The sequence below is a fragment of the Acanthopagrus latus genome, chromosome 18, assembly GCF_904848185.1.
Source record: "Acanthopagrus latus isolate v.2019 chromosome 18, fAcaLat1.1, whole genome shotgun sequence".
Classification (NCBI taxonomy): domain Eukaryota; kingdom Metazoa; phylum Chordata; class Actinopteri; order Spariformes; family Sparidae; genus Acanthopagrus; species Acanthopagrus latus.
The window spans coordinates 16,437,454-16,450,415 of record NC_051056.1 but is presented as its reverse complement, the minus strand read 5'-3'; the positions used below and the strand labels follow the sequence as shown (position 1 = coordinate 16,450,415).

The 12,962-nt window shown below is 40.9% G+C and overlaps 2 protein-coding genes across 9 annotated transcripts in view; one reads left to right on the top strand and one right to left on the bottom strand.

Annotated features, from left to right (window-relative positions):
- The window catches only part of pdlim7 (PDZ and LIM domain 7), a 36,231-nt gene extending 29,862 nt beyond the window's left edge, over positions 1-6,369 (bottom strand). The window contains exons 1-2 of one of the 4 annotated variants that reach the window (XM_037076281.1): positions 6,169-6,369; positions 3,525-3,623 (exon numbers count right to left, since the gene is read on the bottom strand). In XM_037076281.1, coding sequence (XP_036932176.1) covers positions 3,525-3,623; positions 6,169-6,186 — 117 coding nt within the window. In that variant the 5' untranslated portion in view covers positions 6,187-6,369. Of the gene's footprint in view, positions 1-3,524; positions 3,624-4,525; positions 4,594-4,635; positions 4,793-6,168 lie in introns of those variants that run through there. The other 3 variants (XM_037076282.1, XM_037076283.1, XM_037076284.1) reach the window with 3 other exon arrangements.
- Positions 6,370-8,265: 1,896 nt separating this feature from the next.
- cltb (clathrin, light chain B) lies at positions 8,266-12,642 on the top strand. Of its 5 annotated transcripts, none has more exons than XM_037077372.1 (8): positions 8,266-8,470; positions 8,702-8,864; positions 9,513-9,559; positions 9,778-9,895; positions 10,133-10,244; positions 10,656-10,676; positions 11,103-11,156; positions 11,540-12,642. In XM_037077372.1, exons 2-8 carry the CDS (start codon positions 8,702-8,704, stop codon positions 11,709-11,711), a joined length of 687 nt encoding a protein of 228 aa, XP_036933267.1. In that variant the 5' UTR covers positions 8,266-8,470; the 3' UTR covers positions 11,712-12,642. The 5 variants fall into 5 exon arrangements, with proteins under 5 accessions (XP_036933267.1, XP_036933266.1, XP_036933269.1 ...); XM_037077371.1 differs by having other exon boundaries at positions 8,267-8,578; XM_037077374.1 differs by lacking the exon at positions 10,656-10,676 and having other exon boundaries at positions 8,267-8,864.
- Positions 12,643-12,962: the final 320 nt, after the last annotated feature.

Below are 12,962 nucleotides of genomic sequence, written 5' to 3'. Positions count from 1 at the left end.
TGCAACCAACTTATGTTCTTTCAAGGCTGGGAGGAGGGTCAAGAAGCCAAGTCTACTGACACATGCAGCTGTGCCCAGTGTCACAGAGTCAGTCTGAAACAGATATAATGACATTTCAGTAAAACAGAGAGAGGCCTTCTCTTTCTCATTATTTTTCCTTTCTCCTTTGTTTTTCATTCGTTGGGTGGTGAAAGGTCAAGAGAACTCTGTGCTGATTTCACTGGCTAGAAGTTTTTAACACTGACCCAGGAAAGAAAAATAAAAATGAAATATTGATACAAAAAAGAGTCAAGTAAAAGTTATGTACATATGTTTTTGGTGATAAATGGGTGTGCTCATATCATGCTAAGGTCAAACTGTTATTTTTCCTTTCCCAGTGACTTAACAGTTTGTCTTGGCCCGGTCTGCTTTCCTCTGATCTCACTGTTAAAGTATTCCAGTGAGACTGGGGGAGTTCATCTTATGCACGAGTTAAAGTGAGTGTGGAGGACATATTAGACACAGAGAGGAGACAAGAGGATTGTCTGTTGGCAGCGACAGGGTGGATACGAGAAAAAATCCCAGGAATGCTGAGAAAGCATAGCTTTCCTGGCTTACAGACAGAGGAGGAAGGAAACAAGAGCATTCATGGAGCAGGGGAAACCTATATACCAACGCACACACACACACACACACGAGGTAACAAGCCACAGACCCACAACTTTCCAAATCAATACAAAGATGATCAGAATCGCTACTGAAACAGCAACAAATACAGGCTAAATGACTGAAGATGACGTTATTGATAACAGCACAATCTGCCACGGTGAAACCAACTCAGATGAACTAAATAAATCAATCAATCAATCAATCATGTCCAGATGACACTAATTGTTACCTAATCTTTACAAAAAAAACACTTAAAAGCATCGATCTTTCAGGCGTTATCACCGTCAATCTCTTTGCCCCGCAGCATTTTACTGAGGCTTTTGTCCTGTCACTCCACATGTTCTTCATTGTGTAATCGCTTTTCACTGACTGTCTGAGCCGAGATACTTATCTCTCCGGCTACAAGCCAGTAAAGAAAGACCACCCACTAAATTCATCCGACGTAAGCCCACTGAGGGCAGGCCTGATGTTTTCCTCCCTGTTACTAAGGGATACTGTATATCATTGAGGTTTACACCCCCTTGTTGGGTTGTTTTCAACCTCTGCGACTGTGTGATTCACTGTCCGGTCTTTTATGACAACCGAGAGGAGAGCCAGCAGTCCCTGAGAGGTAAAGAGCGGAAAACCTGTCAGATCTTTATATCTCCTGGACCCTGAGGCCCAGCTGACTCCAAGAACAGGCCGCAGATATTTTAGCCACTTTTCAGTCGTTAGGGTCCTGTCTTCATGCATACAAATATTTTTACCCCTTCCTTAAAAAAAAAAATTCTGTCCATATGACCTCTGTTTAACAAAATATCTCCATACATAGAACAACTCTGCAATTTCAAACGCTCAAACAAACAATAGCGGTCTGTGTCAGCCGTCGCCGATGAAGTCTACATCAACTATACGTCAAATACCAGACAGAGCATTCTGAGTAGTGTGAGGCAACATATCAGAATGATATCGCTATATCATGATTTTCTGGTTTTAAAGTCTGCATTACAGTAAAGTCAAGTCAAGTCAAGAGATCTTTATTGTCCCCGGAGGGCAATTTGCGGTGCAATTTTCTGAACTTACCTTAACTGTTCCATTTGTTCTAATACTTGTCTATACACATTCACACTATAGATGCAATATCAATATCAAGGTTTTTGTAACCTAGTCCTCACAGTTATGGAGTGCTTTTGAGGAGATTTCAACATATCGAGATATACATTATGTATTGCGATATCATTTTATGGCCATAGCACCTTCTGTTTTTTGTTTCATTGGCAGAAGTAACTTAAAAACACAAACAATAAGAGTTCATTTGTATCTATATTAATTATTATTGTTTTATTTAAAACCCTTTCCAGCACAAAGCCCACCAGTGCTAACAAGATGTAAACAAACCAGAAGTCTGCCATTTACTTTTTTGTGAGGCACTTCTGATGGCATTTTTTTAAAACATCTATTTTAGTGAACTACAACTTTGTTTGCATGTGGACGGGGGGCCAAAACGTACTGGAAATCATTCATCTATAATAATATCCAGGCATGTTGACCAGGCAGATGGCTCTGATTGCAGCAGTTTTTGCCTAGACTAACAAAACGTATAAAGAGAGACTGGCAGTGAGGAAAGGCTTTGCATCACAGAAAATGAAAGCCATTTTTCTGCCAGCCAGGAAAATAATCAACATGTGTAATGTACCTGGATTGCAGAAAAACCTGCCCCGTTCTCGGGCTGATTAGTCAAGACCATTCAACGACAGCTACAGACGCACCCACCGCCATTCAGCCTAAAGCGCGCCTTGCCCGTCTAGACTGAAACCAAAAAAGTCTCCAACCCTTTTTTGTTTCGGTGTTTTGTCAAATAGGGTTTTAGCATGTGTTTGGTCTTTCATGGGTAAGAGAAAATGTTTCCTGTCATAAATCCAAAGGGAACATTGTGTTTCTGACTCCCAGAGAACAGAGCAGATACAAGACATGTACTGACAAGGCTGGTGATAACTGTTGCCCTCACTACAGGGTGACGTCAGCCTGACACACACACACACACACACACACACACACACAATGCTACTTACAACACACTGTACGCTCAGTGCATCATTCATCGTAATGTTTTATTACAACTGCGACTTCTTGTCAACTTAAAGAAACCACGAATCAAAAGTGTTTGAAAGACTATTGTATGTGGGGTAACCTTGTGAAGCTCAGGCCTGACCCATTTAATTACTTATTACCTCCTAATTATCTCTAAAATAGGAAACTGCACACTTTGAGGAGAATTAACAATTTAATAAATGCAAATCTCGTCTAACATTTATAGATCTACCCAGCCTCTAAGGTAGCGATATAACAAAGTCAATGGGGAGCGAGTGCGTGAAAGAATACTAGATGGGTGCGTGCCGTGGCTGCCAGCAATGTTGGAATGATTTTATGTGTACGCATGCTCGTGTGGCTGCATGGGAGAGTCTGTGTGTTTGTCAGGCAAAGCAGCACTGCACTGCACTTATAAGGCCTGGAAAAGTGGTTGCTGCTCTCTTGAATAGCGACAGCAGTTTATAGAGTATTTGAAAATTCATCCAGTGAAGAGTTAGTGACCTAAAATGGAGAGTTAAAAAGCGCTGCGACACAAAATGCAGCATGTCCTTGTGCCCAATTAACGTTTATAATGAAAGGACAATGGGTGGATGAGGGTTGGTAAACACCATAAAAACTGTGACTGATATGAAAATGAAGGCGTGAAGATTAAGACTAGTGAACACCAACAGACTCTTGTAAATAGGTCAATGGGTTTTTTTACAAAGAGTCTTGGAGGAACTTTACAGCATGATCCTCCAAACACCTCAGTGATGACAGATGCAGAGAATTACAAAAGCGGACTCCAACAACAAACAGTTTCTTACCCTTGACACAGTGAGGGGCATGCTGAAGTCCTTGCCTCCCTGCAGCCTGAAGCCCCAAGGCGCCGGGCCGCTGAGGTTTACTGAGTATACGTTCATAGCCTTGAGGAGAGAAAAGGAGGAAATTATTCAAGGAAGTCCAGAAAAGGTTTTCGATCTGCTTCATCCAAGCAGACGAGCCGCTGGAGGTCGGCAGTTGTTTCCTACACAAACACACATTCCACATAGAAACTGAGAGTGAAATTGTTTTCTTTCAAAGTATATTGTATAAAGTTTTTTTTTTTTTAAATGCTGTGTTAGGGATAGCCATGTTTCATTAGTAAATCTAATTAAACTTACAAGACGATAAGATGCCAAAGCTGCCACTGACACACAGCATTCCTACAGGGTACACGGTACAATAACCATCACAGAAAATATCATGGTTTCATGGTACCACAGTATATAATACTAAACAATTAGTATTATTAATATTGTTTTCAGAAATGAAAACAGAAGGGGTTAGGGTTACGGGTTATTATATACTATATTACAAAATGGTATGTCCTGACAGAAATTCAATTTGATACAAGTGTGAAACATAGGATTCAACACTATGGATAAACTCATTCCTACATGAGCTAAAAGATTTCAATTCCTTGAGGCCAAATTCAGAGCGTAACAAAAAATATACTACAATGCAAACAAGTACCACAAAAATCATCAGCATCATAATTGTACAATCCACAAGAACAGCAGTGACATTCTTTCAGTCAGTCTTCCTTTCAGAGCGAGTACAGTCGACTCACTGTATTCAGATAATAATTTAATCATTGTTGCAAACTGTGACAAAAACACCAACCCACAACTTTCAACTTTCCTTTAGATTTCTCTTTCACCAGTCTAATTACTGACACTTGATGGCAAGTCACCAAATAACCAGGTAATTTTAAAACCGAAGGTAACGCGATTCGAAGGCCCTTGTCACTTGCTCTTGCCCGCGAGTTACGGGCTGTACCACTGACCTCTGTACCTGCGCCCCCTAACAGAGCCCCTCCTCTCAGAGCCCACCAGGTGTCATCGCAGTTAATGACACACAGCTATGGCTACCCGGGATGCCACCATGCAAACCTACCTTGTCCTCAAGGGCCGGCCGATAGCCCAAACCTGGGTGAAAGCTAGAGAACTCAGTGCGCTAGGGCGAGCAGATTCTCACTCTGTTGGCAAACCCTACCCCCCCGACACTGTGTGTGTGTGTGTGCATGTATGTGTGTGTGTGTGTGTCACAGGCGAGCCCCAGCCTCTCCTCACTCCTCAGAGGCTATATAAGGAATGTAAAACTACACCAAACTATTTCAGCCCAACACCCACATGAGTCACAGCCAGAGGGAGAGAGAGGGGGGTAGAGGAGGACGGAGAGAGGTAACGTCAACGACCCTTACATTCTGGCAAAAGCCTTTCTACATGAACGTCAACTGATTTTTCCCTTTTTCTTTTTCTTTTTTTTTTTGTTAAGTGGAGCTGAGAGGCGGCAGACAGTCACTGCTGAAGTAAACCTTATGGAATCCTACATTCCTCTTGAAGGGCACAGAACAAGCAAACCTAGCAATTATAATTTTTTAAGCAACAGAGGAGCTCACATGTATAGAAAAACTGAGACAGAGACAGTATCACACCCTGAGCATCCCCAACCAATAAAAAAAACTATAAAGCTGCCAATTTAATGCAAATCCTTATGGGAGTTTTTTATCATTATTATTATTATTATTATTATTATTATTATTATTATTATTATTTGTCTCCATCTTAATATTTGTGTGCAGGCATCCAGATCACATAAAACAATCTCAATTAACAAAAACTTGGGATTAGTTTTCCTGCCACTTTTTCTCCTTATATAAGAAGAAGGAAAAAAAAACCACCCGGGAGTAAAGAAAATCAATTACGAGGCAGACTGATTGAGACAGTAAATGGGAAATAACAAGTCATAACAGCAACAGGTAATGGGGGTTAGATCTGACTTGAGATAGCAGCACACTGCAAATTATTTAGTTTCTTTCTCTTTGTGTGTGTGTGTGTGTGTGTGTGTGTGTGTGTGTGTGTGTGTGTGTGTGTGTGTGTGTGTAATAACACAGTAGATTACATTTCATTTAATGAAATAGCACCAAGACCAGTGGAGGGATCCTCAACCTGAGACAATAAGTATGTCAGTAATGTCTGTGGCACTTAAGTGACGTCGTTCCTGTTTATGGTATGGCTATTTATAATCGCCCATGAGTGTCACTAATATTATTCCTATAGGAGCTTGTGCCTCTACAAATGCGACCATCCTCAAAACACAACTGAATTACACGCTTTCCCTAACAAGGCAACACAATTACGAGCTTACGTGGCTTTACTTTTAATTGACATAAAAGTGTGCAAAGACAATAATCTGCAGCCTGTAATTAAAGGGGCTCGACTGCAGCGCAATAAACTCCCCCAACACTCACAGCAAGAAAAGTTAGCAGGAAGGGACTCTGAACAAAAGTAGAGTGCAGAGCTACGAGCTGACAGAGCGGCAGCAGCTAGCCAGAAAAAAAACATAAACTTGCACAACGAGGAGCAACAACACAGCATAAAAAAAGTTCACAACACACGCCACACAAAGCGGTGGATAAAAGTTTACCTCCTGTCCGTCGGACATCACGTTTCAAGTCTTTACACACACACAAACAAAAAAAAAGAGGAAAAAGTCAGTCGGTAAGCAGCAGGCTAACTTTTTCGGACTTCCTTGAAGCGGACGTCAGGAAGCCACCGTGGATCACTTTGGTGAGCAGAGGATCATTCCCTCACATTTCTCTTTTAGCACGACTCGACTCGAAACGTCAGAAGTCACATGGGGGGCTGATCCGGCTGTAAAAACCCAGGAGGAGAGGAGGAGAGGCCGGGCTTTATGTTCAGACGAGCTCAGCCGTGACACTACCAGGACTTTAATCACACTTATTGAAGTGTTGTTGTTTTTTTGTTGTTTTTTTGTTTTGTTTTGTTTGTTTTTTTGAACAACACTCAAACGCGCCACTGCACAACACAAACCAGCACACATCTGATGTTTATACTGTTGGTAGAGGATGATTAGATAGATAGATAGATAGATAGATAGATAGATAGATAGATAGATAGATAGATAGATAGATAGATAGATAGATAGATAGATAGAATAACATAACATACTGAAGTAAATACTGACATAGCTTGGAGTTTAAGGTCAGTGGAACATAAGGTGCAAGATAATAAAGTGCAGTTTTATTTACATCAATAACAATTAAAAGTGTGAGCAAGAGCCTTTACTTAAATAAAAGTATTACAATCTGGAAAATGCAAATGCAGAAAAGTGTATACTATATTCAGTGATGGAATGTAACTTACTACAATTACTCAAGTACTGTATGTAAAGGTGGACTATGTAGTTATGGGCAAGATGTTTTAAAACATAAGACAAATATCTTTATTGCCTGATTATTATGACTTACTAAACAAACTCTTTTTAATTGTCAGTTGAATGAATAACTGAATAAACAAACTGACCTTAAAGGGGCAAACTCTAGAATTGTAATATTAACAGTATTAACGAGGTAATAATACAAGCTCAGACATATTTATCTTTTCAATAACTTCTTAAACAAGCTGCTCTCAAGGGAAAATGATGTCCCCAGAACACTGTTTGAAGCTAGAAAGGTGACAAGGTCTGCAACATATAAACAAAGTATTTAATTGTTTTTTGTCCTTTAAAGTCAGCTGTAGCTCAGCGGGTACAGCAGGCAAGTGATTGGAAGGACACTGGTTCAAATCCCAGCTCCGGGCTGAGCTGAGCTGCATGTCGAAGTGTCCTTGAGCAAGGTACTGAACCCAAACTTGCTCCTGATGTGCAGCTGGCACCTTGCATGATGGCCTCTACCATCAGTGAGGGCCCTGCGATGAGCTGGTGACTTGTCCTCCCCCAGAGTCAGCTGAGATTGGCTCCAGCAAAAACCCCTGCAGCCCCATAAAAAGGGATTACAGACAATGCAGGCAAAGCGGTTACAGACAATGACATGACATATACTGTATATTTATATTTCTTAATCTGTTACATTTATCTGACAGCTATAGTTATTGCTGTTACTTTGAGTACATAATAAATAACACAATATATCTCCACCTCCACCAGCTTAATTGCACAAGTGCTGGGTATCACTTTCAAAATATGTTTTATAAATATTACATTCATCATATAGAATAATCGTTAAGGTTTAAGGCTGACAAGTTGTAAAAAAATTAATAAATTAAAAAAACATTTGGATAGCGTGACTTACTTTACAAGCAGCCTTTCTACATAAGTATATTTATTTTTGATAGCAAGGTTTTGCAGAACTATTTCACTGTGGCTACTTTACTTTGTTCCAGAGATTTATTGCTACACTCATATTGCCCTCTATTTGTATATCATTAAATCTATCATTAAAACTGTACTTTAATTTTGATTACAAAGTTGGCATATAGGCTATGAGTGTTATGCCTTCCTGCTCCATCAAAAAATAACAGGAAAATTATATCTATTTCAAGCACTTTTTTTTTTGGCCTGCGCTGCATTTTGTGTATGAAATGTGCTTCAGATAATATTATTATTATTAGTAGTAGTAGTAGTAGTAGTAGTAGTAGTAGTAGTAGTAGTAGTATTTAGAAGAAGAAGAAGAAGAAGAAGAAGAAGAAGAAGAAGAAGAAGAAGAAGAAGAAGCAGCAGCAGCAGCAGCAGCAGCAGCAGCAGCAGTTGTTTCCGTGTTTTGAGCTGACTCTGAAGTCTGACTCCAGATCAGATTCAGAGAGCAGACATGCTGCAGATGGGCAGCAGATGGAGACAAACAGTAACAAAAGGAGGACTGGTACCCTCAGGGTGCTGCCCTGCTCCATCATCACAGTGGCTGAGCAAGTGAAGAAATCATGAATCATCAGTGAGGGCCTTAAGTGAAGCTTAGATTGTTTATTAACGCCACATCACGAGTGATTTCTCTGTTTGCCCTGTCGCACTCAGTCGCCCACTCAGCACAGCTGATATCCGGGTGAATTATCTGAATTGTTTATATCAGCGTTGTTGAGCTGGTGGCCTCGTTTTGATGTTGGTGACATTAGCTAGCTGAGCCTACCAAGCTGAGTTAAACTTGTAAACACTTTTTTTGTGAAAGATGGCTGACAACGGAGCACACCAGACCGAAGAGGACCCCGCTGCCGCTTTCCTGGCCCAACAGGAGAGCGAGATAGCGGGGATAGAGAACGACGGCGAGGGTTTTGGGGCGCTGGAAGGAGCGGACGACCAGCAGTCGCCCGAGCCGGAGCCGGTCAACTACGGCAAGTTTGTCAGTGAGCTAGCGAATGTTAGCAACGAGCTAACTGAAGCTAGCTAATGTGCGCACCGGTACTTGGACTGTGTTGTAGTAGTTAGCGAGCAATAAACCACATCCCTATATGTTAGGAGCATTACTAGCTACGACAGTCATGTAGTCAATTTATGATACTTATTCACTCGTTCACTTTTTAAACAAAGTAGTGTTAGCTTCACAGCGTAGTTAGCTGGCTGATGGTGGTGCGTTTGTTTGCACACAGACAACGTAGCTTCGTTAGTAGACGTTAATAACAGTTCACAATGCAGGATAGAGATAGAGATGTCATACCAAGTAGAATTTAATGACTTATTAAGACCAAAGCACGTAAATATAAGTTGGTAAAGTTATATAGCAGCAATTGAGCCAAATGTTTGTTTTGTTAACCGTAGACACTTGTACCGGATAAACCTGTCCTGCTATCCAACAACATCAGTGGCAGAACAGGTGCTGCTGCATTTCTGTAACGTTTAGTTTGCTTGATAACAGAGAGACGCTATGGAAGAGGCGAACACAAGTAAACCCAGGTGGGGAGGAAGGATTGCAGACCAGAAAACTCCAAGAAGCCCGTTTATTTTTGATAACATTAAACTTTGATTTCTCTTAACAATGATAGACGCTTTCGGAGAGGAGCCAGCCACGGTGAATGGGGACATGTTCCAGGTGAGCCTACATATGGCCGATCGTTTATACAGTATATAATATATTTCAGAATCTATCTGTCTGAGTTTTGGGCTGAACATCATCAAATCATTTCGTGTATTTTTATCTCTACTATATTTTCATATAATCATAAATGTAATAAAGTAATGCATCTATTCTCTACACAGTGTTTTGATCAGCTGTTTATAACCGGTAAATACTTTTATGTCCCTTAAAAGGAGTCCAATGGCCCAACAGACAACTATGCAGCCATCGCCCAGGTGGACATTCAGAGGCAAGAGCCGGAGAGTCTACGCAAGTGGAGGGAGGAGCAGAAGACACGCCTTGAGGCATTAGGTGAGCAAAGATGTCCTCAGCTGGGGAATGAATCGCTCTTGTGTGATGCACTCTCTACTCTGCAGCTGCGATGAGTCACCGTGATGTTGTCATATCGCGATGCATCTTTTATGGTTAACCTTTTAGGACGCATGACGTTGCACATCTAATTTTGGCACACGTGGACCTAATAATATATCAGTTCTTTTCTTCTACCTTTCTTCCTGCCATCGGTGTCTGCCGTTGTACCCGGACAAGACTCAGCATCCAAGGCGGCGGAGGCAGAGTGGAGAGAGAAAGCCAAAAAGGAGCTGGAGGATTGGCATGTACACCAGAGCGAGCAGATGGAGAAGAACAAGGCCAACAACAGGTTAGGGTCTGACATGTCCCCTGTTAACAGGCAGTGAAGTAACAGTTGGTTGATCGTCATGATTTGACAGATGCTATAGTCACTACACTGAACTCATTGTGCTCAGATTCATGTCATTTTTCTCCGTAGGAATTATTCAATATTTAATTTTCAACAACATTACTTGCCGATTTTTTCCTAAACTGAATGTTTTCATGAGAGATGTTGAAATTCATAGCGTTTGTGTCGGACTTACCAACATATCAAATATAAGAGCATCAGTAGTGTTGCTTATCAAATTTGTTCCCTAGTATTTAAAATCGTTATTTTAGCTTGGTGAAAGTCAGTGTTGTGTGTGTGCTCTCGAAGATATCGCAGCCTTTCCTTTTCTTGACCGAGCTAACCCCGTTCTTCTCTCACACTTTCCAACAGACTCTGTCCAAGTCTGGCACGGTATCACTTTGCATCTGTGGCTCTAGTCTTTCTGGCCAGTTTTCTTCCTCTGTGTCTGTGCAAGCACTGAGAGACAATCCTCTAATGAGATGTTAGTCTACAGCTGCGTGTCCGTGGAGAATGCCTGGACAACAAAACAGGAAGCTGGCTAGCTAGGAGGAATGCAAACAGCAGAGAGCAAATGTCACAGTTTTTCTCATCCACCCTGCAGCCTAGCACCAAAGCAAGCTTGATTATTGGCGACAGTGGCACAGATAGTTTAGTTTGCACAGATTAAAACCTTGTACCACCACCTCATTAGAACTGTTTCTCAGTCACTTGTCTAATGCCTCTGATGCAAACGCTAACAATTCTCTGCTTGTTGTTTGACACTGTTCTCCTTTCTCCTTCTTTTTTCCTGCTTTCTTGGCCTTGCCTGCGTACTAGGATTGCTGACAAGGCTTTCTACAAACAGCCCAACTCTGATGTTATAGGCTTTGTGTAGGTTTAGAATTCTTAAGCTTTTTAATGTTGTATGAACTACCCCTTGAGTTACCACTAGTTGATTTTCACCTTGTCGCATGCCAACACTAGTTTTTGTTTTTGAAGGCCTAATTTGGTATGTCCCGCATTTTTATTTGATTGTCCAAAAAAAATTGAAATATATAAACAGGTCTCCAACAAAAGTGTATGATTGGTATGAAGAAATGCATGAAGTTAGTGCGTATCTTATGCACAGGTGCTATTCATAATGTTATTGAACTTTGTGGTTGAGCATCATTTTCTGGTCAGACGGGTTTGCTGTAGTGGAAACCGTTCTGAGATCTCTCTACTATTGCAGCTCATTCATTCATGTCTTTCTCTGGTCTCCCTCCCACCTGTAGAGCATCAGAGGAGGCCTTCCTGGCAGAGACCGACGGCGACAGTCCAGGAACCGAATGGGAGAGGGTAGCCCGCCTCTGTGACTTCAATCCGAAAACCAACAAACAGGCAAAGGATGTTTCTCGAATGCGCTCCGTCCTCATCTCCCTCAAACAGACACCCCTTGTTCGCTAGAGGAAGGTCGCAGGAAGAATATTTGCCTCTTCAGTTTTAACCTCACATTGCATCTTTAAGAGTTTTTATGCCCTTTTCCATAAAATTCCTGGTACATTTATAACCTTTGGAAACTTCCTTGATGCCTACTGTATTGAATTAATATACTTAAACCCACTCTCTCGTGAGAAGATGAAGGACTACTCTATTGTTACAACACCCTTGAGAAGGTCAGTTTTATCACTGCTACACTTAAAAGAAAATATTGTTACTGTAAGTTAAAAACATTTTCCTTCCCTTTTAACTTTTAAATTGTTACTAGGTTATCTTTACTGCATGCCTCTGCCAATATTTTGAATGCACAATTTATAGTTGTTTTATAAATTTGCATTTTGGTCGATGTCAAACACTTACTTATTAAGCACTGTTGGATATTAGATTGTAACCACTTATGCCTCTCATCAGTGTAGATTTATGAACACAGTCTTTGTTCACATTTGATGTATGATATCCCTAATACCATATTTAATGTAGCTGTCATATTTTTCTCTTTCAAATGCCTAAGCTTGTGGCCTTTTTGATGTAGCTCTTACTTGAGTATTCAGCCAGATGGATTTCCTCTTCAATTAGGCTCAGTTTCAGCAAAAAAAAAAAAATACAAATCACAACCAAAGATCTCTGCAATCAGCTAAATTTTCGCACGATCAACAGCTCGTGCCATTTTTCTCATTTCACTGATTTTTCTCCACAGAAGTTTTATGCGCCACTTTTTGGGTTACACCAATATGTTTTTAAAGATTTTTTTAAACAACAGTCAGAAAGGTGTCAATTTCAACAACAATGTCTGCACATTGTTTCACATGTTGCCTATTTGGACATTATGAATACTGAACAAAAAGTGAATGTCAAAAGGGAAGTGGAAAATAAAAACAGCGGAGTGTGATCACCTGAAGTAGTTTGTCCTCATCCATCAAAATGCCCTGGAGATAATCACTTAAAAGTGCACTATGTAAGAATTGCCCCCTTGTTGATTTCATACCATTGAAACAGATAGGGATCTAGATTTTAGCAGAGTTACCGCTAACTGCTACCAACTGTAAGCTGCTTTTAGCTAGTAAGATCGGTTAGCCGTGCAGCTAGCAGTAATATTATCTGATCCTGCCCAGAGCATCGGAGGAAGTGTTGATGTTGTTCATGGTACAAAGTGGCTGCAAGCTAGCTGATAGCATGCTGTCCCACAACAGATGCCCTACCTCTGCAACACAACACACA